At 67.0% G+C, this 23,806-nt stretch overlaps 8 protein-coding genes across 8 annotated transcripts; 4 read left to right on the top strand and 4 right to left on the bottom strand.

The window, feature by feature from the left end:
• Positions 1-19: 19 nt before the first annotated feature.
• On the top strand, positions 20-5,017 carry RHOBADRAFT_52286 (uncharacterized protein; the record flags this gene model as incomplete). Its single annotated transcript, XM_018416263.1, has 19 exons — positions 20-138; positions 209-330; positions 396-563; positions 626-827; positions 918-1,332; positions 1,422-1,617; positions 1,705-1,958; positions 2,044-2,094; positions 2,156-2,301; positions 2,395-2,519; positions 2,593-2,726; positions 2,793-2,939; positions 3,012-3,164; positions 3,245-3,340; positions 3,408-3,527; positions 3,602-3,866; positions 3,952-4,253; positions 4,317-4,382; positions 4,459-5,017. The coding sequence occupies 19 exons, from the start codon at positions 20-22 to the stop codon at positions 4,984-4,986; spliced, it is 3,609 nt and encodes a 1,202-aa protein (XP_018272301.1). The 3' UTR covers positions 4,987-5,017.
• Positions 5,018-7,431: 2,414 nt separating this feature from the next.
• RHOBADRAFT_48185 (uncharacterized protein) lies at positions 7,432-9,830 on the bottom strand (the record flags this gene model as incomplete). The annotated part of the gene is made up of 5 exons (XM_018415109.1): positions 7,432-7,677; positions 7,860-8,164; positions 8,242-9,034; positions 9,111-9,260; positions 9,597-9,830. 5 exons carry the CDS (start codon positions 9,825-9,827, stop codon positions 7,432-7,434), a joined length of 1,725 nt encoding a protein of 574 aa, XP_018272300.1.
• Positions 9,826-10,351, top strand: RHOBADRAFT_42577 (uncharacterized protein; the record flags this gene model as incomplete). Its single annotated transcript, XM_018414083.1, has 3 exons — positions 9,826-9,849; positions 9,921-9,992; positions 10,175-10,351. The coding sequence occupies 3 exons, from the start codon at positions 9,826-9,828 to the stop codon at positions 10,349-10,351; spliced, it is 273 nt and encodes a 90-aa protein (XP_018272299.1).
• A 578-nt stretch (positions 10,352-10,929) lies between these two features.
• Positions 10,930-12,025, top strand: RHOBADRAFT_52283 (uncharacterized protein; the record flags this gene model as incomplete). The annotated part of the gene is made up of 5 exons (XM_018416262.1): positions 10,930-11,073; positions 11,142-11,219; positions 11,291-11,390; positions 11,464-11,695; positions 11,771-12,025. The coding sequence occupies 5 exons, from the start codon at positions 10,930-10,932 to the stop codon at positions 11,994-11,996; spliced, it is 780 nt and encodes a 259-aa protein (XP_018272298.1). The 3' UTR covers positions 11,997-12,025.
• A 162-nt stretch (positions 12,026-12,187) lies between these two features.
• RHOBADRAFT_52282 (uncharacterized protein) lies at positions 12,188-16,431 on the bottom strand (the record flags this gene model as incomplete). Its single annotated transcript, XM_018416261.1, has 9 exons — positions 12,188-12,280; positions 12,427-12,643; positions 12,700-13,005; positions 13,073-13,196; positions 13,262-13,293; positions 13,365-13,649; positions 13,728-13,763; positions 13,828-15,007; positions 15,081-16,431. 9 exons carry the CDS (start codon positions 16,429-16,431, stop codon positions 12,188-12,190), a joined length of 3,624 nt encoding a protein of 1,207 aa, XP_018272297.1.
• A 459-nt stretch (positions 16,432-16,890) lies between these two features.
• Positions 16,891-18,853, bottom strand: RHOBADRAFT_42574 (uncharacterized protein; the record flags this gene model as incomplete). The annotated part of the gene is made up of 5 exons (XM_018414082.1): positions 16,891-17,031; positions 17,111-17,624; positions 17,690-17,964; positions 18,078-18,281; positions 18,359-18,853. 5 exons carry the CDS (start codon positions 18,851-18,853, stop codon positions 16,891-16,893), a joined length of 1,629 nt encoding a protein of 542 aa, XP_018272296.1.
• A 151-nt stretch (positions 18,854-19,004) lies between these two features.
• On the bottom strand, positions 19,005-20,879 carry RHOBADRAFT_34873 (uncharacterized protein; the record flags this gene model as incomplete). Its single annotated transcript, XM_018413242.1, has 3 exons — positions 19,005-19,145; positions 19,281-20,395; positions 20,468-20,879. 3 exons carry the CDS (start codon positions 20,877-20,879, stop codon positions 19,038-19,040), a joined length of 1,635 nt encoding a protein of 544 aa, XP_018272295.1. The 3' UTR covers positions 19,005-19,037.
• Positions 20,880-22,141: 1,262 nt separating this feature from the next.
• RHOBADRAFT_52279 (uncharacterized protein) lies at positions 22,142-23,803 on the top strand (the record flags this gene model as incomplete). The annotated part of the gene is made up of 2 exons (XM_018416260.1): positions 22,142-23,075; positions 23,158-23,803. The coding sequence occupies 2 exons, from the start codon at positions 22,142-22,144 to the stop codon at positions 23,646-23,648; spliced, it is 1,425 nt and encodes a 474-aa protein (XP_018272294.1). The 3' UTR covers positions 23,649-23,803.
• Positions 23,804-23,806: the final 3 nt, after the last annotated feature.

Below are 23,806 nucleotides of genomic sequence, written 5' to 3'. Positions count from 1 at the left end.
CCGACAGCTCTCGCCCCCGATGGCACCCAAGCACCTCGGCTACGGCACCGACGACGAGGCCGACGACCGCGACCACGAGCACCGCTCGGAAACGCCCTACGACGAGGACTACAACGCTCCCGGCAGCGCACAGCAGCGGTCCGTCCACTCTTGTCCACTCCCTCTCACACCACAGCGCGAGCTGACCACCCCAACCCTCGTCCAACAGCAAGCGCGATGTCCTGCACGCTCCCATCTCGTCCGTGTGCGCCGCTCTCGGCGGTTACGAGGAGTTCCTCGACGAGAACGGCAAGGTCTACACGGCCTACTCGCTCGGTGACCAGGTCGTCGGTGCGTCTCTCGTCTCGCTCGGCCGTTCTCAGCCCGGCACGACCGCTGACCCCTCTCGCTCGCAGGCTGCCTCAAAGACCTCAAGCGCTTCTGGCGCATGGACGAGAAGGACGATGATCGCACCGTCGCCAGGATCTTCCACGAGGTCGGCGTCCTCAAGAAGGACCTGATCCCGATCCTCAAGATGACGCTCGGCACCGGCAACAAGGGCGACCGCATCGCTCTCGCCTGTGGTGCGTCCCACTTGTCCTGCGCCTCGCTCGTGCACCTCGAAACTGACAACCCGTACCTACAGTCGAGCTCATCGGCGCCATGACGTGGCCCATCAACGTCGCCGAGGAGCTGCGCGACGCCCAACTGCTCGGCGAGCTCAAGCAGTCGATGGACTACACGACCCTCATCCAGGCGCAGCGCTCGTACAAAGCGGCCATCCTCAAGGACAACGTCCTCAAGCACATGATGATCATCCTCGCCAACAGCCTGTCCAAGAGCCGCAGGTCCGTCCCGGCCTTTCTCTCTGTCTCTCGAGGGTCGAGGCGCGCTCGAGCCCGGCCTCGAGACTGACTTGCCCCTCCCTCCTCGCGCAGGGAGCGCACGCCAAAGGACGAGAACGTCATCTCGCTCGTCCTCCACGTCTTCCGCAACCTCGCCTACCTCGTCGACCGCCACTCGACGTCGACCTCGGCCGCCGCCGTCGAGGACTCGTCGCTCCAGTCCGACATGGTCATCGCCTTCCAGCGCGAGGGCGTCCTCGACCTCCTCCTCGCCATGTCGTCCCAGGCCGACTCGAATGACTACGCGCCCTGGAACATGGTCGTCCTCGACATCCTCCACCTCGTTTACCGCGGCGTGCGGCCCGACGAGCTCATGGTGCCCGAGGGCAAGGTCGAGCAGAACCGCCTCCGACAGATGCTCGACCTCGAGGCGCGCCAGTCGGAGAACGCGTTCGGCCTCAAGGGCTCGAGGCACTCGCGCTTCGGCACCACGATCGCCGTCCAGTCGGTGCGCCCTCCTCTCTCTCTCTCTGCGCTGGCGCCTCGTCTCGCCCCCGACAGTCACTGACCCTTCTCGACGTCGTGCACGACCCGCAGAACGGCAAGAAGTACATCCTCCACAAGCAGTCGACGCTCGCCGAGGGCCCGGAGAAGACGCTCGACAAGATCAAGAAGACCAAGGTCAAGAAGCTGCGCCAGGAGGACGACCTCGCTCCACCGTCGCAGTTGCGGTCCGAGGCGATCGGCGTCCTCGCGCAGACGAGCAGGCGCTTCGTCGAGTCGGCGTTCAACCGTGCGTCGCCCGTTCCTCTTTTCCCTCGCGGGTGGCTCAGCCTTCCCTCGCCGACCCCTGACCCACCTCCCCCTCGTGCCTGCGCAGCGTTCTTCTCGTCCGTCCTGCGCGACATCCGCATGGAGCGCATCAAGGTCCGCGAGTCGGACACGGTCCGCTTCCTGTACCTGTCGGCCTTCTTCCTCGAGTTCTTCCTCCTCGTGTACCGCGACGACGAGAAGCGCGGCATCTCGCACCTCGACGAGGAGCACGGCCACGACTTTGGCATGGTCGCCGAGATGACCGAGCCGCACGCCATCGGGTTCGTCACGATGAGGATGAAGAACGCCCTCGAGGAGAAGGTGCGCCGCCTCTCCTCCTTCTCCCTCTCTTCGGCGACGTCCATGCACCTTGTCGTGCGCGTCTACTCACTCGTACCTGATGCAGCCGCCGTTGTGGACCGACCTGCACGCCGGCGTCGAGTGCTTCACCCAGATTGTGCGTCGCCCTCGTCCTCTCCTTCTCTGAGCCCGCCCTGACCTGCACTTCCCGTCCGCAGCTGCTCGTCATCGAGGCGCTCCAGGCAACGGGCAATCAGGACCACATCGACGTCGCCGAGATCCTCCAGAACAAGCTCTATTACGAGGCCGACACGCTCGACATGGTCGTGTCGCTCGTCACGCGCTACAACGGCCAGTCGTACAAGTGAGTCGCGCTCTCGCTCTGGATATCGCCTCGGCCAGCATGGAGGACGAGCGTGAACTGTGGCTCACAAGCTCGTCTTCTTGCCGCCCACAGGTACCTCGATGCCGTCCTCAACCTCGCCTACACGCTCCTCCGCATGCTCGAGAAGTACTCGAAGAGCAAGTCGTACATGTACGTGCGAAAGAAGAAGGCCAAGAAATCGGCGGCCAAGAAGAAGAGTGCGTCGCTCGTTCCCCTTCTCCCTTCCCCACCCTCCTCCCTCCTCGGGTCTCTGACGACTCGTTCTGGCAGAGCCCGACGGCGCCGACGAGAACGAGGGAGACGGGCTCGGCATGGCCGGCGGCGAGGACGAGGAGGAGCTTGAGGTCGAGAGCGGGACCGTGTCGTTCGGCGAGCACGCGTTCCAGTTCGAGAAGTTTGAGCAGGTGCGCCCTGCGTCCTCTTCTCTCCTGTCCTTCTCTCTGAGCGAGCTCTGACGTCCTTTGTCGCAGCGCTTCGCCGACGAGTCGGTCCTCGCGACGTGCATGGTCCACCTCGAGTCGTACAAGACGTACCGCTCGCCCGAGCAGATGAAGCGCATCGTCGCCCTCATGCATCGCCAGGCCGTCAAGGCCAAGTCCGAGGGCCTCTTCTACAAGGTGCGCCGTCGCCGTTTCGCACCTCTTCTGCGTCGCACAGCGTCCTGACTCTCGTGCTCTCCCGACCCGCAGCCGACCGTTCTCGAGCTCTTCCGCCGCATTATGGAGGACCGCGACATTGCCGACGCGCGCGAGGGCCCCAAGCTCGACCTGCGCAAGCTCATCGAGTACATCCTGCGCAAATTCTTCAACGCCGTGCAGGACCACCCTTTCCTCCTCCTCGAGGTGCCTTCCCTCTCTCTCCTCCCTCGGTCATTCTCCGACTATATCGAGGACATCCACTGACGCCGAGACGACGTGCGCAGTGCTTCTACCCCAAGACCAAGACGCAGCTCGGCAAGATGCGCCTCGGCGAGGCCGACCCGTACGGCGACAGCGACGACGACACGCTCATCTACAAGGTGCGCCGCCTCGATTCATCTACTACGCTCTCTGAGGGCGAGACTGACACTCTGGATCTCCTCGCAGGCCAAGAAGATCGGCGAGGTCGAGGTCGCGCCCGGGTTCTCGCACACGCAGCAAATCGGCATCGCCATCGCGTGCTTGGTCGAGGCCGGCGACGACAAGCTCATCGACCTCATCAAGAGTGTGCGTCCCTCTCTTTCCGGTCATGGACTGCTGCCGCCGGACATGCAAACTGACCCCGCTCGGACCTCCCACAGCAACTCGTCCTCGCCTCGGCCGCCCGCACCGAGATCGTCCTCACGGTCGACGGCTTGCCCGACACGAGCTCGCTCGCCGACCTCGAGACGGACGAGGCCATGCGCGAGAAGGCGGCGCAGCTCAAGGGCCCGTCGCCCGAGGCGGTCGCCCTCTTCGTCCCGCACACGGTCGACCTCGGCGATGACGAGAGCGTCAAGGAGGCGGCCACGGTCAACGCGCACTTCAAGCTCCTCATGCGCCTCTTGAGCTGGGAGAGCAGCGATGGTGCGTCCCCCTTCGTCGACATCGTCGTCCTGTGCGCGCCTCGCCTGACCGTCCACCTCTTTCCCCCTTCCCCCCTTCCTCGCAGCACCCGAGTCGGGCCAGCTCGTGTGGCAGATCCCTGCATCGCTCGTGCCCTCTAAGCTCGATGGCGACCTCAAGATCGTCGACGACTTCCTCCTCGACCCGGTCGACCCGCAGAACGGCAAGTCGGCGGCCGAGCTCCTGCGCAAGCAGCGCAAGAAGCCCGTGCGCCGCAAGCGCAAGATCGCGAGCGAGGACGAGATGGAGATCGGCGAGGACGGCGAGGTCGTCGTCAAGGCCAAGGAGAAGAAGAAGCGGCAGGCCAAGCGCAAGGAGGAGGAGCAAGCGTACAAGTCGGCCCAGTTTGTACGTCCTCGGGCCTTTCCTTCTGCGCAACTCGTCCTCGAACTCGACTAACCCTCTCGCCAGATCACCGACACGGACGACGAGGGAGACGAGGACGGCGATGCCGCCTTCTTTGCGCGCGAGGCGGCCGTACGTCCGGACCCCTCGCTCAGTCCCTCATCCTCCCTCGCGACACACACTCACCCGCACCCGGTTACGCCAACAGTTACGCGAGAAGCTCAACGCCGGCCAGATCTCGACCGCCCTCGACGCCGGGTCCAAGAAGAAGAAGGTCAAGAAGGACGCCTCCTCGACCAAGCGCGCCACCTCGCCGACCGACTCGCTCGACTCGTCGCCGCCGCCGACAGCCAAGAAGAGCACGGGCCGGCGCGGCAAGGGCAAGGGCAAGGCGCGCAAGGTCACCAACTTCAACCCGGCGGCCGTCAGCGACGTCGAGGACGACGACGACCTCGTTCGCGATCTGCGCAAGGAGGCCGACAAGAAGAAGGCGGCGGGCTCTGCGGTCGACGGCGACGAGTACGACGGCATAGTCGACGAGCACGAGTCGCCGACAGCGCCGTCGTCGTCCGGCTCACGCGCGTCGGGAAGGAAGCGCGCAGCTTCGGCGTCCTCGACTACTTCGGCGCCCCCTGCGCGAGCCGGCGACGCCATGAGCGACGACGATGAGCCTGTCGGCGCGGTCTCGCAGGCCGCCAAGAAGCGGCGGGTCATTCTCGACTCGGACGAGGAGTGAAGAGCCATACTTCCTGCTTTCCTCCCTCCCCCTCTATTTCTCTTATTCCTCCTCTCGTCCGTAGTACCTTGTTGCGACCCTGTATCCTGTCTCTGCGCGTCATCGTGGCCACAGCGCTGCCGCGAGAGACGACGGATTGCGTTCGCGTCGCGCCGGCTCTCCTCTCTCGGCGATCGCGTCACCTTTCGAAGCTCCCGAGCCTGTCGAGCTTCCTCTGAGAGGAGAGCAGTCTGCTTTGAAGGTTTGAGCGAGCGCAAGAGCTGTGGCAGATGTGAAAAGCAGGCCCGGTTTCGAGACGAGGCGCTCCTCTCCCTCGTCCACCTCGCACACCGACCCTCACGACAGGACGCGTCGCCTTGGCTGCCACACATACCTGCATACGGCGCAGATCGCCTGCGCCTATCCCTGTACCACCACGAGCGCTCGCCGACAGCGCAGGGCGACTCGCGTCCTCATCAGCAAGCCGCGTCGTCCGACCTCTCTCGACCAGCGACAACGACTCGTGGACCGGTGGGCGCGCTCGTCCGGGCATCAAGCAGCTTCCAGTCGTGCATCGAGCCAGGCGGCCGCGCTGCGCGGGCTGTGGGCGACTGGTGATCCACCTCATCCCCGCCTCCCCGTGTTTGGCCCCCCTCTCCCTCTCCCCTCGCCGCCTCTGCTACCTCGCGATGCAGTGTAGGGGTCTTGATGGATTGACCTGGCCACCTCACAGGCGGAACACCTGCGCAAGGCGAGCAGGGCGGTCTTCTGGGCGGCGCGAGGCGGGCTCTCGACCTCGAAGCGGCTCGTCTTGTCCTTTGTACGTCCCACGCACTCTCTCTCTTGCCTTCAGTACCTCCAGATGGAACTTTACTCCTCGCCGAGCCGCGCACTGACCCTCTCGACGTCACGCCGCAGGTTAGTCGCGCCCTCGATGGCACCTCCCCCTTCTCGGCCTCGAAAGCTTCCCCTCGCGCCCTTGCTGCGCCGCGCGACGGCGCCTTTCCCTTTCCGAAAGCTCTCCTCGTCCCAAGCGAGCGTCCCCAGACCGCTTCCAGCTCTCGTTCGTCGTCGCACTCGTCCCGACGGCTCAGCGAGTCGAGCCGTCTTGGACGGGTCTTTACGAGGCCGCGCCCGCCCTCACGTGCCCCTGTGGGCAGCGGGCGCACTCTGGTGAACCGCTCGCACGGTGCGCACCCCTGCGGAGCGCCCGTGTGCCCGGCCACCTACAAAAGACAGGGGGATCCTGCGCACCCTCGCTCAAACGCTATCTCTTGTTCCAGTAGGGTGACGGCCTCGTGCGCGCGCCGGATCGAATGAGGAGGTGTCTGCGGTGCAATCGAGCGCGTTTCCCGAGCTATTTTGTCGTGTAGAGCGCGAGTTGGCTCCCCTTCGCCCTTCTCAAGTCGAGCGACGGATGAGGTCGAGAGAGCTCTTTCTGACAGCTCGCTCGGTCGGTGGCTTTCTCGGGATTGTTCCTCAAGTGCCTCGGGAGCGTCTTACGTCGCTCGGACGGCTGCGATCGGTGTGAAGCTCCTCCTCCTCGACTTCGAGACGCTCTGGCTGTTCGAGAGTAGTTTAATCCCGGGTTCCGCCGCTCTCACAGTCCTTGATGAGACGGATGCTCGACGTCTAGAACCTGAGCGGCACCTACTACTCTCAAAACCGAGAAGTTGACCTCGTCGAGCAAGAGAAGGTAGCTGCGGGACGCTGTAGCTGCTCGAGAGTAGTTTAATCCCGGGTTCCGCCGCTCTCACAGTCTTTGCTGAGACGAATACTCGACGTCTAGGACGTGACCCTCACCTACTTCTCTCGAAACCGAGAAGTTGACCTCGTCGAGCAAGAGAAGGTAGCTGCGGGACGCTGTAGCTGCTCGAGAGTAGTTTAATCCCGGGTTCCGCCGCTCTCACAGTCCTTGCTGAGACGAATACTCGACGTCTAGGACGTGACCCTCACCTACTTCTCTCGAAACCGAGAAGTTGACCTCGTCGAGCAAGAGAAGGTAGCTGCGGGACGCTGTAGCTGCTCGAGAGTAGTTTAATCCCGGGTTCCGCCGCTCTCACAGTCCTTGCTGAGACGAATACTCGACGTCTAGAACCTGAGCGGCACCTACTTCTCTCGAAACCGAGAAGTTGACCTCGTCGAGCAAGAGAAGGTAGCTGCGAGACGCTGTAGCTGCTCGAGAGTAGTTTAATCCCGGGTTCCGCCGCTCTCACAGTCCTTGATGAGACGGATGCTCGACGTCTAGAACCTGAGCGGCACCTACTACTCTCAAAACCGAGAAGTTGACCTCGTCGAGCAAGAGAAGGTAGCTGCGGGACGCTGTAGCTGCTCGAGAGGTAAAAGAAATGCGAGTGTTGCGTGCGATACATCTATCCTTCAGCCCCGACGCGCCCTGCCGCTTCTCCTTCCTCTCCCGTTCCCGCTCGCGACTCCTCCTCGTCCTCCCCTCTCGGCCGCCGCGAGTCACGAGCTCGCGCTCCCCGCCAGTCCCCTCCTGCGCAGCGCGTCCCGGACGTCGGGCAGGCCCCGCAGCTGCCCCTGCACGACGACGGTCGGCTCGCCGTTGCGCTTTCGGTCGCCGACGAGCGCCGACGTCGAGGGCCGCAGGACGCGGTTCGCGACGCGGAACAGGTCCGACAGCGTGACGCGGTCGATCAGGGCCGACATCTCGGGCATCGAGATCTTGCGGTCGTGCACCTGGACCTGGCGCTGTGGGCAAGCGGACGCGGGATCGACGAGCGAAAGGGCGAGAGGGTACGAGGGCGAGAGGGGAGAGGGAAAGAGAAAGCGTGGCGGGACGGGCGTTCGAGAGAGAGGATGAGGGAGAGAGGAGCAGTCAGGACGAGGCACGAGAGGAAGAGAAAGAGAGGAGAGAGAGGCTGGGGACGCACCCCGAGGTCCTCGACCTGGACCATGCGGCTCTCGAGCGCCATGGCCAAGCTGCTCTTGAGCTGGTTCCTCGCCCTCCTCAACTCGGTCTCGCCGATCCCGCCGCCCATGGGCCGCGTGACGGCGTCGAGCTGCTGCGCGATGAGTTCGGGCGTGCGGAACAGGAACGACGGGTGGACCGAGATCGAGAGCCCGAACAGGCCGCTGTCGAGGTAGCAGTGGTGGAACGCCGAGCAGAAGTCGACGGCGTGGTACTGGTTGAGAACGCTCGTGTACAGGCGCGAGTACATGCCCTTGCCCGGCCCGCCTGCGCACACACCGACACCGGTCGGGTCAGTCTCGGCGTCCAAGAGGAAGGGAGAAAGAGGCAGAGCAGAGACGCACCGGCCGAGAAGGAGCCGCCGCCTCCGAGCAGGACCTGGAGCGTCGCGAGCGCGTAGATGTCCTCGTCGTGGATGCTCAGGCCCTCGTACCCGACGTAGACGTGCGTGAACTCTTGCTCGCCGTCCTCGATCAGGAGCTGACCGCCGGTGTACCGTGCTGGGGCCGTCGACAGGTACTCGAACGACTCGACGTCGGGCGACGAGGACGAGACGGTGGCGGGGGAAGGGGCAGAGGTCGAGAAGGGTGCAGAGGGGGAGGCGGATGCGGGTCGAGGTGCGGAAGAGGAGGAGGAGGTGGTCGAGGTGGAAGGAGAGGTGGACGACGCGACGGGCTTGACGCTGCCAAAGTGGCGGTCGGCGAGTTCGAGGAGCGCGTCGTGCTCGACACCGGCGGCGGCGACGACGAGGCGGTCGGGGCGGTACCAGGTGCGCATGTACCCTTGGATGACGTCGGGCGTCATGGCCTCGAGGCGGTCCTCGGGGCACAGGAGCGGGTTGCCGAGCGTGTTGTTGGCAAAGGCCGTCTCGTGGAGGAGCTCGGGGAGGATCATGTCGGGCTTGGTCTTGATCTCGCCGACCTCCCACAGGGCGGCGTCGCGCTGGATGTCGAGCTCCTCCTGGGTGATTTGCGGGTGCAGGACCGTGTCGGACAGGATCGAGAGGACCGAGGGGAGCGAGTGGGTGTAGGTCGACGCCTGGTACAGGATCGTCTCGCGCGACGACGACGAGATGAACTGGCCGCCGAGCTGCTCGATCTCGCGCGTCATCTCTTCTGCCGAGCGGCTCGCGGTGCTCTATGGGCGAGAGAGAGTGCAGGTGAGCCGAGGTTCATCGCGAGAGGGGAAGAGAGGGCGAGAGAGGGGGACGCACCTTGAAGGCGAGGCGGTCCGTCATGTGTGCTGCGCCGCGGGTGCGAGCGCTCTCGTACCTACTGCCGGCATCGACGTAGACGCCGGCTGCGACGAAGTGACCCGGGGTCGGGTCGGACGCGACGCGGACGCCGTTTGCGAGGGTGGTGACCTTGAGGTTGGGCGGGTCGAGAGGTGCGGCGGTCGAGAGCGGGCGTGTTGCGGGTGCACGGTGGGTATGCGGGATTGCCCTGGCGAGGGAGCGGCGGGTGGCCGGCAGCATCGAGAGCTGATGAGATGAGGCGGCGACGGGGGCGAGAGGCGAGAGGTGGGGAGGGACGGCGGCGGGTAGGTCGAGCGCGACGAGGCGAGTTTAGGCGAGTGCGAGTAGGTCTGGCTGGTGCAAGCAGCTGTCGAGGGTGTGTAGGGGCGAGAGAGGGAGGGTTGCCGAGGAGGAGCTCATCAGGCAGCAGCAACCCTCTCCCGCCTCGTCGACAACGCCAAGCACCACCGCAGCCATGCTCAGGTCTATCTCTGCCACCGCACGGCCACTGTCGCGCTCCTTCCTCCCCTGCTCGTGCTCTCCCTCGTCGTCCCGCCTCGTGTCGTCCGCCTCGACCTCGTCCCTTCCTCCACCGGCCTCAAAGTACACCCTCGCAAAGGGCCTCGAGCTCAAGGGCACCGTCATCACCACGGGCAAGATGCAGCACACCTGCACCGTCCAGGTAGAGCGTCGCATGACCGACCACAAGACGCTCAAGGTCCGCCTCTCGTTTCCCTCTCTCTCTCCCTGCCCTCAGCCACCCGCTGACGCCGGTTCGACACCACACAGGAGTACAGCCAGCACACCAAGTACCTCGTTCACGATCCGGAAACCACCTGCGTCGTCGGCGACCAGGTCAAGGTCCGTCCCTCTTCTCACTCTCCTTCTCTCTGCTCGTCCGAGCGAGCCGCGCTGACCCTGTCGTACCCACCCTTCTCTCGTCTCTCCTGCAACCCTCTCCGCGTCCATCGCGCTCTCGACCCTACCCCCTCTCCCCCCTCACCGTCCACCTTCCACCCTCGCGCCCCACCTCGCCCCGTCAGATCCGCAACTGCCGCCCCGTCTCTGCCCGGAAACGGTTCGAGTTTGTCGAGGTGACCAAGGGCGCGCGCGAGCGCCTCCAGAGTGTGCACGGAGCGGGCGCCGTCCCGGACGAGCTCCTGAGCGACGAGGGCGTCGAGGCCATGCGGGCCGACGAGGCGGTGGCGCAGGCGGCGTGAGCGGGCTGGCGCAGGACGAGCGGGAGGGGGTTCTGGAACTGCAGCGCGCGTTCCTGCGACGGTGCAAAGCGCGAGAGCGAGAGAGGACGAAAGCTGCTCGCGCTTCGGCCTCGTCTGGCCCGTCGCCTTTTCCTTCCTCTCTCGTGTCCTCACCTCGCACTCGCCGAGGCCGAGGAAGTACTCCTGAGGTGCGCTGCACAGTACGCGTCGGGAACGAGGACTCGGAGTCACGGTCGAAGCGCGCGAGGAAGAGGTCGAGGTGACGAGGTGACGGAGCGAGCGGCACCCGCGCACACCAGGAAGCAGCAAGCCCGAAAGTACAGCGAGCGTGCGCAGCAACTTGCTCGCTGAGGGGCGAGCGAGAGAGAGTCTCGAGAGCGAACCGCGGTTTCATCAGCAAACTGCGAGCTGTGGACACTGCCACTCGTCGTCACAGCGCTCGATCCACCTGAGCAGCGCACAGCACCCTCGAGAGAGCTACAGCTACACGCCACGCGCCTCAGCAAGGCCCGCCTCTCGTCCCTCGCGCTTGTCTCCCTCCCCACAACCTCGTCCTCCGACCTCGCCTCCTCGCCGCCATGGCCATCCCGCCGACCCGCCCACGCCCGACACAGCCCGTCCTCAACTCGAACTGGCGCAGGGTCGAGCACCTCGTCCCGCGCGAGCTCCTGAACCAGGTCGACGGCCCGGACGGCGACGACGACGAGTGGGAGGAGGACGAGGTGCGCCCTACCCCTTACTCTCGCGCGCACGGACTCGCCCGACCTGACAGCAGCTTGTATGTGCACAGGTCGAGTACGTCACGCTCGACTTTGGGCCGTACCTCGAGGCCAAGGCGCTCGCCGAGCACGACGCGATCCAGCTCCTGGTGCGCTCCCCCTCTCCCTCCCTCCTAGGCGAGACGCACTGCGGCGGAGCTCACCTCGAACCATGCGACAGGCACCCGAGTCGACGACGCCCATGGCTCTGCTCGGCGACCGCTACTTCCAGGGCCTCCACGAGCCTCTCGTCGGCTCCGACATCCTCTTCCTGCGCAACGGTGCGCTCCCCTTCCCGTTTCCCGCCTCTTCCGAAGCATCCACAGACTGACCAAGGCCCGCTCTCGCTCGCAGACAACACCACGCCGGCGTTTCAGCCCTTCACGACGTCGTCGCACCGCATCTCGTTCCAGCCCGTCGCGCTCGTCCCGCCGTCGGGCATGGCCAACGCCCTCGGCGTCCCACCCCCGTCCAAGGCGCACACTAAGAAGGCGCAGCGCGAGGCCGACGCGGCGGCGGCCGCTGCGGCGGCGGCGGAGCAGGAGGCGCAGGGCGAGTTGGGGCCGGACGGCCAGCCCAAGCGCAAGTGCGTCGCGCCGTTCCTCCCTCTCCGCCTACCTACCAAACAGGTGAAACCGAGCTGACGTTGCCCGTCGAGCAGGCGCGGTCGGCCCAAGGGCAGCAAGAACAAGCCCAAGACGTTCTCGGTCGGGCAGTTGACGGGCCAGGCGCCGCTCGGCGACGAGGTTGAGCCTGCCGGCGCGGCGCGAGGGCGCGAGACCCGAGCCAAGGACAAGGGCAAGGGCAAGGAGGTGGTGGGCGAGGAGGAAGGCGAGGACGAGGGCGAGTCGGGCGAGGGAGGAGGAGAGCCGATGGACGAGGAGTGACCAACGACGACGCTCGCTTTCGCCACCTCATGGCTCTCGGGCCAAACCGAGCCACCGAGAGACAAGAGAGAGAACGAGACGACGATGCAGGAAGACGACAACAGCGACGAGAAGGACAAACAGACAGACCCCGACCTCGAACCCCTCACTCGCTCTCTCGCTCGCTCCCTTCCGACCGCACTCGCACCTGCTCACAGCTTGCCCGACCGCTGCGGCGTCATGAGGCGAATACCCTCGAGCTTGAGCTTCACGTCCTTGAGCACCTTGGTCTGCGGGCGCCAGGTCTGCACGACGGGGAGGTCGACGAGTTTTAGTCAGGGCTCTGCTGCTCGACGACGGCGCCGGCTCTTCTGCACGACGACGGCACCGGCGAGGAGAGTAGAGAGAAGAGGAGAGACGAGGACACGACGAGTGTCGCTCAGAGACGCACCTCGTACGCCTCCCTGAGCGCCGAGAGCTCTTTGCCGAACAGCTCGCGCACCCGGCGGTCCTCGACGATGCCGCGCATCGCCCACGTCAGGAGGTAGGGGTTACGACGGTCCCGGGGGTTCCACGCGATCGACAGGGGCGGGCCGGCGAGGCTCACGTCGAGCGAGGTCGGCGGCTCGACGAGCGACGTCGTCTCAAAGTGGTACTGCACGGCGAGGCTGCGAAAGAGAGGTCAGGCGACGGCGCGATAGAGAGAGAGAGAGAGAGGACGCACCGGTACACGTCGGCCTCCTCGTAGATGCGCGAATGACCGACGCCCGTGAGCGCGCCGGCGAGCGCCTCGCTGACGTGGTAGACGAGGTCGTGATCGCTCAAGCCGGCGTTGCGCAGCCGCGCCGAGAAGACGACGAGGTTGGCGAGAAAGTCGGACGTGCGGAACGCGTCCGAGTCGATGAAGACGGCGCGCAGGATGCCCGGGTGGTCGATGCCAGAGAAGAGGGCCGAGTAGAGCGGGACGACCTGGTCGTTGATCGAGCCGACGCTCGTCACCTTGACGCCGGCGTTGAGGATGATGCGCAAGCTGTGGATAAAGGGGACGTCAGGGCCTGGCGAGGAGAGGGGCGAGGCGGTCTGGCTGGCGGACGCACCTCTCGAGGAACTTGATCGTGGCGACCGACTCGGGCGACTGATAGTCGAACAGCTCGCGCGCCGGCGCCGACTCGAGGTAGTTGAAGTAGGGCGCGAGCGCGATCGACTGGTACAGGTAGACGACTGTGAGGTGAAGGCAAGAGTCAGTCTTTGCGCCGGACGAGGTCGAGGCTCCGGACAGGACGTACACGGTCCTTGCGCGATGCCGCACATGGCGAGACTGCAGGCGAGGAACGGATCAGTGCGACACGAGAGAGAGAGGGAGGAGAAAGAGACGTCGAGAGGACGCACAGGTGGGTCTGCGTGCCCGTGATGAGGCCCTGGTCGAGCATCCTCGCGAGGAGCTGCGTCGAGACGACGCACCCTTGCGAGTGCGTCGCGAGAAAGACGGCGTCGGCCATCTTGAGCGCACGCACCCACTCCTCGCGCCCGACGAGCTGGTCGTACAGCTTCGAGACGCGCTCCTCGACCATGCCCTGGCCCTCGAGCGCGATCGCCTGGATGTTGAACGAGCCGAGGTCGTGCGACTCGAGGTACGCCTGCACGGCGTCGTGCATCATCGTCGCGAACTTGACGCTGCGGACGAGAAGGAGAAGAGTCAGGGACGCTCCTTCGAGAGCGTGCGCTCGAGGCGGGAGGGACAACTGGACGCACCTCGTGCCCGTCTGCTCGCCCATGACCGACTTGATCCTGCACGATGGCGAGACCATCAGTACGAGGTACGCAGGAGGGGAGAGGAAGGAGGGCGACGCACATGTTGTTGCTCGTGAACCAGCCGTGAACGCCAATCGTCACGACGCGCTTGACCTTGTCGAGCCTCGCCGGCTCGCCGACCGCCTCGAGCGCCTTGGGCAGCTGCTCGGCCGGATCGTCCTCCATCTCGGTCGGCAGACCGGCCGGGTTGACGCCCGCCGCGAGCTGCGCCTGGGCGAGGCGCGGGCTCGTGAGCTCCTCCGGCGGGCGGTGGAACAGGTAGGCCGACACGGCGCTCACGGCGCGCGTGATGGTCGACTTCTTGGGCGCAAACGACCTCGGCGGGCGGAAGAACGTGTCGTTAAAGGTAGGGAGGACGAGGTTGTCGATGACGGCGGGCGACGGCGGCTCGACGGCGCCGGGCGACGGCCGACCTTGGCGGGGCGACGAGCGGATCGAGCCCGTGAGCGGCTTGACGGGGCCCTGGTTCGACTGGGGCCGCAGCTGAGGTGACGACGGCGCCGTGTCGGTCGCGTGCGACGAGCCGTGCGAGTGGGTCGACGCGGCTGACGACGAGCCGACGCCGAGCGACGCGAGCGGGCCTCGCAGCGAGTTGGGCGTGCGCGAGAACAGGCTCGACGACAGGTTCCACGCAGAGCTCGACGCGCGGTGCTTGATCTGCTGCGCCGGCGTGAGCGCCTCCTGCTGCTCGTGCTGCTGGCTCTGGACCGGCTCGCCGCTCATCGGCTCGGCGCGCTCGCCCTCGGTGACGACGGGCGCCGACTCGATCGCCTTCTGGTCCCGCGCCGCGTTCTGCGCCGCGAGCTTGAGCGCCCACGCCTCGCGCCGGCGCTGCTCGATGAGCGCCTCGGCCGACGGCTGAGGCCCGGCCGTCAAAGCCGTCGTGAACGCCCGCAGCCAGCCGGATCCGGCGGCAGAGGAAGTGGTTGAAGACGAGGATGGCGCGGCATCGGGAGCCGGCGTGCTCGTGGGCGTCGGGGCGGCGACGACCGCGGTCGCGGCGCTCGATGGTACGACGGGCGGGGCCGCAGGCGTCGACTCGTCGGGAGCGGCCGCCGTAGACTCGGCGGGAGCCGAAGGATCGGGCTCTGTCGCTGGCCCGCTCCAGCCCCAGCCGAACCAGCTCGCGCGCGAGGCCGACTGGTCGGCCGCCGTCGATGCCGCCGTCGCCGAGTCGTGGCTCGGCGGCGGTACAGGAGCAACTCGCACCGTGTCGTCGTCTGCGAGGGCGGAAAGGAGGTGAGCGGACGTTGCGGGCAAACCTCGGACAGGCGGAAAGAGAGGCGGACGCACCTGGTCGAGCAGCGCGAGGCGTTGCAGGCGGCGTCGAGTCGTTGTCCTCGACAGGTGCCGGCTCGTCGAGCTGCATCGCCTCGATCGACGCAGGGGCGCCGTAGCCGAGAGCTTGTGCGGCGAGGTTGAGCGAGCTCGGCGTGGCGCGGGCGACGAGCGACAGCCAGCTGTGAGGTGGTGCGGCGGCGGCGGCGGCGGGCGACTCGGTGCCGTCCTGCCGAGCCGGCTCGCTCGCGCTCTCGAGCGGCGTAGGGCCGCTCGCTGGCGCCTGCTCGACGAGACCTGCACGCTCGCCGTCCTCGGACGTGCACATCGGCTCGTCCGCCGTCGACGATTGCGGCGTCGCCGGTGTTGGCGCCTCGCTCGCCGACGGCGCCTGCTCGGGAGCGGCTGCCATGCCGAACCAGCTGCGGCGGGCGAGCGACGACTTGGCGCTGCGCTGGCTAGGCGCGGTCGAGGAGGATGGCCGGGTGGACAGGGGTTGGTCGGCTTGAGGGGATGTGGAGGAGGGAGGATCGACGGCCGGCGAGGTGGCCTTGCGATCAGGAGAGGGACGAGGCGGGCGAAGCGTCGAGGTGGATGTGCTCGGCTGGAGCGGGCGCGAGAGGGATTTGGTCGAGGTCGAGGCGGACGAGACGGACGAGGCGCGGTCGGGCTTTTTGCGCATGCTCGGCATGAGGTCGTCGGCGGTCGTTGTCGACAGCGTCGGCTGCGGTCCTGCGGCGAGAGTGCTGCTCGAGCCGCCTGGCGCCTGGTAGGTCGACCGACGGCGAGGCGAGCGGTCGGCGCCGGGCCCGAGGAGGGAGGGCGCTCTACGCCGTTGACGCTTGACCGTCGACGAGGACGGGAGCGTGTCGGGCTCTTTGCCCTTGCCCTTGCCCTCGCCGTCGACGAACCGCGGCTCGTCGACGTCCATCAGGTCGTCGTTGGCGTCGACCCGCCCTCGCGCCGTCCTCACCGAACTCGCCGAGCTCGTCGCCCGGCCTCTGCCCTTGCCCGCGCCGACCTCGTCGCTGTCGCCGCTCGCGCCGCCCTCGAGTCCTCGCGCCGCCGATCCTGCTGTCCCGCTCCTCGCGCTGACCCCGCTGCGGATGCTCATGCGGTCGTCCTCGTCCTCCATCTCGGCCATTTTGCGCGACAGGAGCGAGTAGGCCGAGCTCGAGCTCGAGAGACCTCGCGCGGGCGTGCTCGACGATGACGAGGCCGAAGTGGATGGCGTGCCGGGCGCGCGAGAGGAGCGCGACGACGAGGTGCTGGCGAAGAGCGAGTCGAACGAGTTGGACGGGTTGTCGGGATGGGTCGAGGCGACAGGAGGAGCTGGGCGTGACGGCGAGGCCCTCCACTGCGGCATGGCCTGGCGTGGCAAGGGTTGCGAGGCGAGGCCGGAAGTGGCTCGTGGGGCGGGTCGAGGACGAGGATCTGCAGCGACGAGGGCCGTCAGTTGGATGGTGCAGGGTGATTGTACAGGTACACTTTGCTCAGGGACGCACCGAGTGCAGGCTCAGGGCGGTCTGAGATGGCGGTGGTCGAGGAGGAGCCGGCTGGGGGAGATGACGATGAAAGCCGGTGGGCGAGGGCGGGCGGCTTGTCGCGCGCGCGCAGGCGGGGTGTGCAACTGCAGGTGAGCTGCCGAGTGTGTGCACTGCTCTGGCGTGAGAGGCTGGCGCGAGGTTGGAGGACCGGCTCCGCCGCCAGCCGGCCACTTTCGCGACGGCGAGCCCGACTCTCTCTGCGCTCCACGCGAGAAGCGCAGTACACAGTGTCACAATGGCAACAGGGGAGCGGTCTAGACAAGGGTCTCGGAGGCAATCTAGACGAGCTGCCGCACGACGAGCGCTCCTCCTGCGAGCGCGACCGCGGCAAGTCCTCCGAGGACGCAGCCCATCTCGATGAGCAGGTGCCGCCACTGCTTGACGACCGCCTTGCCGACGTGTGGGCCGAGCTCGATACCCTGCGCAAGGAGCCCGAGTCAGACCGAGTCCGCGAGGGAAGGGACAGGGTCGACGACGAGGGAAGAGAGAGGGACGCACAGGCTCCTCGCCCTCCTCCTTGTCGAGCTTGTCGCCGTGCTTGTCGGCCTCGCGCCACGCAAAGACCGTGCGCCGCTCGCCGAGGTGGTACACGACGACGAGCTCGATGACTTGGCGGAAGAACCCGCTGCGGATCGTCTCCCACCGCCGACCCCTCGCGCCGGCGACGCGCGAGTACGCCTGGCCGTACGCGAGCAAGGCCCACGCCGTCCACGTCTCGACGTCGACCATGAACCGGTCGTACAGGGTGCCGTGCGGGAGCGCGAGCTGGTCGGCGAGCGCCGGACCGAGGAGGAGCCGGCACAGCTCGACGTGGCGGAGGACGCCGGTCGGGTGTGGCGGACGGTTGCTGATGGCTGACAGGATCTTGTACTGGGGCGTGGCGAGCGGATCGCTCGGCGGCTCGCCGGCAGGAAAGATCGAGAACGCGAGCGACGCAAAGTAGGTCTCGGCGGCCTGGTACGAGCCGCCGTAGAAACGCGTGAGGAGGTCGGGCGAGATGCCGAGGTAGTAGCTGTGCGCGAGAGAGGCATGTGTCGGTGGAAGATCGAGAGGGCGCAGAGGAACGGAAGGACGCACCCGATGTGGCGCCACGTCGTCTGGTACGCGGCCTCCTCCCTCGCCGTCGGCTTGATGCCCATGCGCCGCAACGACCACATGGGCGCGATCATGAAGGCGCCGAGGACGGCGAGCAAGTCGGCCTGGTTGATCGGGATGCCGTTCTCGGCCTCGTCGTAGACGTTGTACCGGCCCTTGCCGTTGGCGATGCGCCGACGTACTTGCGCGTGGAGCATGCGCACCCGGAACGTGCTCTTCCAGCCGCGCCCAGTGCCCGTCGTCATGTCGCTCATGACCTGCAGGGGTGGGTAGATCGAGGTCAGCTCGGGGTGCGAGGTGCAGGGGAGGGAGAGAAAGCCGACGACCACGACGAGGAGAGGGGGAGAGAGGGAGAGGACGAGAGACGCACATCGATGACGTGAAGCGAGGTCTCGAGGAGGCGCTTGTGCGTCGCGTCTCGCGCGTCCGAGGTGAGGTAGTTGGTCTCGTGCATGACGGCCGCGAGTTTGGGCGCCGAGAAGCCGCCTGCGAGGCTGAAGTGACCGAGGGCCGAGTAGATCTGCGCCGAGTACTTCCAGAAGACGGCTTGACCCTCGGCGAAAGTAGGCGGACCCTGAGAACGGCGAGAGGTCAGCTCCAGAGTCGGCCAGGGCGAGGAGAGGGGAGGGGAGAGGAGGAGGAGGGGCGCACCTGGACTGCCTCGAACGGCGTGAGGGGGACGGCCCGCCGGTCCTGCTTGCCGTCTGCACCCGCCGCGTAGCCATGCACACCCTCGGGCGGCTCGCTCGCCATCTCGTCCCACAGCCTCCAGACGGCGTCCTCGCCGCGCTCCTCCTTCCACCGCACGCCGAGCTCCTGCTCCTTGCGCGACAGGTACTCCTCGATGGCCGCGAGGGCGTCCTTGCCACGGCCCTTGACGTCGGCGAGGCCGAGGATGTCGACGACGGCGTCGGCGGCCGGGTCGCCAATTCGCCTCAGGGGCGCTGCAGCACTCGGGCGACAGCTGGTGCGGTCGGACAGGCGGGCGACAAAGTCGAAGTGGCGCAGAACGACGCCATCGGGCAGGCTGTCGATGAAGGCGGCAGGGTCGTTGTGAGAGGGAGGAAGCTGCACCGCGCCGGCGACATCGGCCGCGGTGAGTGGCTCGCCGACGACGAGGAGCGGGTCGGGGCGCAAAAGGCCCATCGTGCAGAGCTTCCTGGCGAAAGACGAGCTGGTACGACCGAGAGAGTGGCGCGAGAGCGAGTTGCGCGTGAGGAGGCGGAGATCGGACACTCGACGGTCGGCCTCGTTCGTGCACAGGCCTCTCTCTCTCGCTCTGAAAGAAGCCGCTCTTGAGAGACTGCGAGTACGATGCACTGCACGACTGCTACTCAAACTTGACGCCCTGCGCAAGCCCGAGCTGGTCGCTCCAGTTGAGCGTGCACGACGACCACCGCACGTACTGCTTCCACGCGTCGCCGCCGCTCTCTCGACCCTGCGCAACGTCGAGAGTGTCAGGAAACGTCGACACTGAGAAAGGGAGGCGAGGAGAGGGCGAGAGAGGACGATAAAGAGACAGGGGGAGGGTGAGGGAGAGAGGAGAGGGAGGAGGGGAAGAGCAGGGACGTACCCAGCCCGTGCTCTTGTTGCCGCCGAACCGCGCACCAATCTCGGCGCCGCTCGTCGACGAGTTGACGTTGATGATGCCCGAGTCGGCCCCGGCGGGCCCGATGACCTGCATGGCGGCGCCGAGGTCCTTGGTGAAGAGCGCCGTCGACAGGCCCTGCTCGACCTCGTTGTTGCGCTGGATCGCCTCCTCGAGCGAGCCGACCGTCGAGACGTAGAGGATGGGCGCGAACGTCTCCTGCTTCATGATCGGGAAGTTGTCGACGTCGCGAACGAGGATGATGGTCGGCTGGACCCAGTTGCCGCCGGCGAGCTCGCCCTGCATCTTGACGACGTCGCCACCGACGAGGACCTCGCCGCCCTGCTCCTTGGCCTGCTTGACGGCGTCCTGGAACCGCTTGACGGCGTCCTGCGAGTGCAGCGGGCCGACGAGCGTGCCGCTCTCGAGCGGGTCGCCGATGCGCGACGGCGAGACCGACTTGTACGCCTCGACGAGCGACGTGATGAAGTGAGGCGCGATCGACTCGTGGAGGAAGACGCGGCGGGTCGTCGTGCAGCGCTGGCCGGCCGTGCCGAGCGCCGCGAACGTGATCGCCTGGAGGGCCATCGGGAGGTTGGCGTCGGGCAGGACGATGCTTGCGTTGTTGCCCCCCAGCTCCAAAAGCGACTGGCCGAAGCGAGAGGCGACCTTGATCGAGACGTCGCGGCCGCGCGCCTCGGACCCGGTGAAGCTGAGGAGGTCGACCCGCTTGTCGCTCACGAGCGCGTCGCCCGTCTCGCCGCCGCCGCACACGAGCGCCGAGAGCGCCGCAGGAAGCTTGTTGGCCTCGAGGACCGACTGGAGGATCTTGGTCGTGGCGATGGCGACGAGCGGCGTGGTCGGCGCGGGTTTCCAGATCGTCGCGTTTCCGGTGATGAAGGCGAGCGACTGGTTCCACCCGAACACGGCGCACGGGAAGTTGAAGGCCGAGATGACGCCGACGACGCCGAGAGGGTTGGCGACCTCGGTGATGAAGTGCTTCTCGCGCTCGCTCTGGACGACGGTGCCGCCGAACGTTCGACTGAGCCCGACGGCAAAGTCCATGACGTCGACGAACTCCTGCGCCTCGCCGCGACCCTCTGTAGAGGTAGGAGGGTCAGCTCGGGCGGAGAGAAAGAGGCAAGAGAGAGGGAGAGAGAGAGCGGACGCACCGGAAAGGACCTTGCCCATCTCGAGGCTGACGAGCGCGCCGAGGTCGTCGATGCGGTCGTTGAGCGCGCCCCTCATCTGCCGCAGGACCTCGCCTCGCTTGGGCGCAGGGACGCCCCGCCAGCCCTCGTACGCGAGCCGTGCCGCCTTGAGCGCCTTGTCGACGTCCTCGCGCGACGCCGTCCGGACCTCGCCGAGCGTCTCGCCCGTCGCCGGGTTGCGCGACGTCTGCAGCTCGCCCGAGCCGCACCAGCCGTCCTGCGCGCTGTAGTAGACGCCCGCGATAGGCTCGCCAGAGGTGGGGAGGTCGAGCGCCGAGAAGACGGAGCGTGCGCGGGACGACAGGGCGCGGGCGAGGGCGGGGCTGGCGTGGACGCGTGCCGTGCGAGTCGTGGTGCGGGTGATGTGCAGCATGGTGCAGGTGCTGGTGCTGGTGGAGAGCGAGAGAGCGAGAACCTCCCCCCCACTCGAGCGTCCGCGAGGCGGCGGCAACCCGACCCGCGTGCACGTGATCTGTGCCGAGCCGTTTTTCTCTTTGCTCAAGACGAGGCTCGCTTGCAAATGATCACGCTTGGCTTGGTGTGGTCGAGGCCGAGGTAACAGCGAACCTCGAGGCGAGCAGGAAGAGGTCCGTGGACTTTGCGCAGCCCGCTCGCGTCGATCTTTCGCCCCCGCCGCTCGCACCTCGAGCTTGCGTCGGTACCAGGCATCGTCGTCAGTACGTAACGGCGAGTGTGGCCGCGCCGCCGTCGCTTCTTTGCTTCGTTCCTCCTGCTCAAAGTTGCTCTGACCTCGCATTCGCCTTCCGCCGGCGCAACGTGCCGCTCAGCTTTCCTCGCACCGCCGCTGCTCGCTGCATGCCTGGCAGCTGTGACTCTCGCTCTCTCAGAGGGGCCGGCGAGTGTCCTTGCTCGAGCGGTGGACGGGCAGGAGGAGGAGAAGCGGCGGGCCGACAGGAGCGACGCACGCCGCCGCAGCAGCAGACTGGCGACGCCGAGCACGCTCGCGGTCGCCGTCAGCGACGAGCGCGCACCAGATGTGCCCTGCGCGTGCGTCGCTGAGCGAGGGGACGAGGCCACGGTGGACGAGTTCTCCGGCCGGGGGAGCAAATTGGCGCGGGGCAACGAGGAAGGGGCTCGCGCTCTCGCCCGGTGCTGCACCTCGTCTCGTCCCAAGCTCCGGAGGACGTTCTCTCACGTCGTGCCGAGCGCGACGAGGGGTCGACTCGTCGAAACGCGCGACGAGGGCGCGTTCCTTGCTCTGCAGCCGTTGCAGCTGCTTCCTCTCGCTCGAGCGGGCGCGCTCGCTGTTTGCCGAGCGAAGCTTTTAGTCGTCCGCTCGGACGGGCAGCTTTCTCGGGACACGCGCGAGCCTGTTCGGCGGCAACGGCTCGTCGGTTTCCTCCCCGGCCCTCCTTTTCTCTCGACCATCCCCGAGACGCAGTCGGCGACGCAGACGCTCCTGGACGAGGCGAGGCGGCGCATCTCGCGATCGTCGCCAGTCTGCAGCTTGCAGCGTGCGCCCCGAGCTTGATCGGCGCGACCCGAGCACCCGCCGACGGCGAACGGCACAAGGTTTCCTCGCCGCCGCTCGAGCGAACGAGTCGTTCTTCCTCGTGCACCACGGTCGTCGACGAACCGCCTCGGCCGCACCTGTACCGCCAAACACTCGCCTCGATGTCCATCGAGGCGTCGAGCGACGTGCACGGACCCGTCGCAGGTTCCCCTCCTTCCTCCCCTCGCCTCGTCGCCCGCGACCTCCCCTACGAGCTCCTCCACCTCGTCTTCCGCCTCGCCTCGACACCCTCCTCCTCTTCTCGACCTCGGCATGGCGGCGCCGTCTGCTCCTGGCACTCGTACGAGCCTGCTGCGCCGCTCAGCCTCGTCTGTCGACGATGGCGCTCGCCCGCGCAGGCCGTCCTCTTCTCGAGCGTCGTCCTCGACGGTCACGAGCGAGCGCAGGCGTTCATCGACGCTGTCAAGCAGTCAGAGCGCGTTCGGCAGCTCGCGAAGAACGAGACGGCGTTCATCGTTCTCGCGCTCGACGCGCAGGACGAGCAGTCGCCGTCCTCCTCGCCGATCCTCCTCGACCCGCCGGCTGCGCCCGGCCGCCAACGCGCGACGTCCGAGCTGCTCGTCGCGGCCCTCGAGGCTTGCTCGTCGGCGGCGCACGTCCACGTGCGCACTCTCCACCAGGACGTGCGCGAGCGCCTTCTCAGCACGCTCATGGACCCGCAGCGCCCGCTCGTCACGCTCGTGCTCGGGCCGACGCACGCCGCAGCGAGACGATGGAGCGTGGGCCTGTGGGACGTCCGTGACGGTTGGGACCTGCGGCCGACGGTGCAGAACCTCGAGCACACGGGCCTCTTGGCGCCGGGTCCGGCGCCGTCGACGGCGAGCATCGTCCCACCGCTGCGCCCATTCCCGCAGCTGGCCCTGCGTCGTCTGAAGCTGTGGCACGACTGGCCGATCGACCTCCTCGCGGCGGCGCTCAAGAGCTGTTCGTCGCTCGAGTACCTCGATCTGTACTTCGAGCAGTACAAGCCCGCTCAAGCTTTCTTCGACGCTCTCAAAGCGTCGGGCAAGAGCTTGCGTGAGGTGCGATATGTCTGTGCGTCCCCATCTCTCCTCTCGAGCGACGATTCTCGAGCTTGCGACGAGCGGCCTGACCTTCTCAAGTTGCGTGTCCGCAGACAATCCGACCTCGCCCGGCCCCGACAGCGGCGACTCGTCCTCCTCCCTTTCGCCTCCACCCTCTCACTCGTCTCCACACCAGCAGACGAGCTCGCCCGACCTCAGCTCGTCCTCGACCGGCACTCGACCGCCTCGGCCCGCTCCCCTCTTCGACCTCCTCCTTCCTCACCTCGTCGCACTCCGCACCCTCCACTGCACCTCGACCGAGCTCACGCCCTCGGCGCTCCTCGCCCTCCCACCCTCGCTCCAGTCCCTCTCGGTCCAGTCCCTCAACTCGCTCTCGCGCTTCTCGCCGCGCGCGCTCCTCGCCGTCCTGCGCGACCAGCACCTCGCCCTCCCAGACGGGTTCAGGAGGCTGACGGTGACGGACAGCCCGGACGTGTGGGGCGAGGAGGCGATCGACGAGGCGAGGTTGCGGTGCGAGGATGTCGGGGTGCGGTTCGAGTTCCGGATGGACTTTGAGGAGGAGGGAGAGTACGAGAGCGAGTGACGGCGACGGCGGGAGCGTCGTCGAGGGGAAGGGGAAGGTGCGTGGACTGGGCAGGACGAGAGAGAACGTCGAGAGGAGGTCGAGGCCGAGGTCGACGAGGCTCCGGACGAACGAGGAGCAGGACGCGTGCTGCAACGAGAAGGACTCTTTGCCGGCTC

This window comes from Rhodotorula graminis (genome assembly GCF_001329695.1).
Source record: "Rhodotorula graminis WP1 unplaced genomic scaffold RHOBAscaffold_4, whole genome shotgun sequence".
NCBI classification, from domain to species: Eukaryota; Fungi; Basidiomycota; class Microbotryomycetes; order Sporidiobolales; family Sporidiobolaceae; genus Rhodotorula; species Rhodotorula graminis.
Note: the sequence above shows the minus strand (reverse complement) of the source record. Positions and strands in the feature narration are given on the sequence as shown.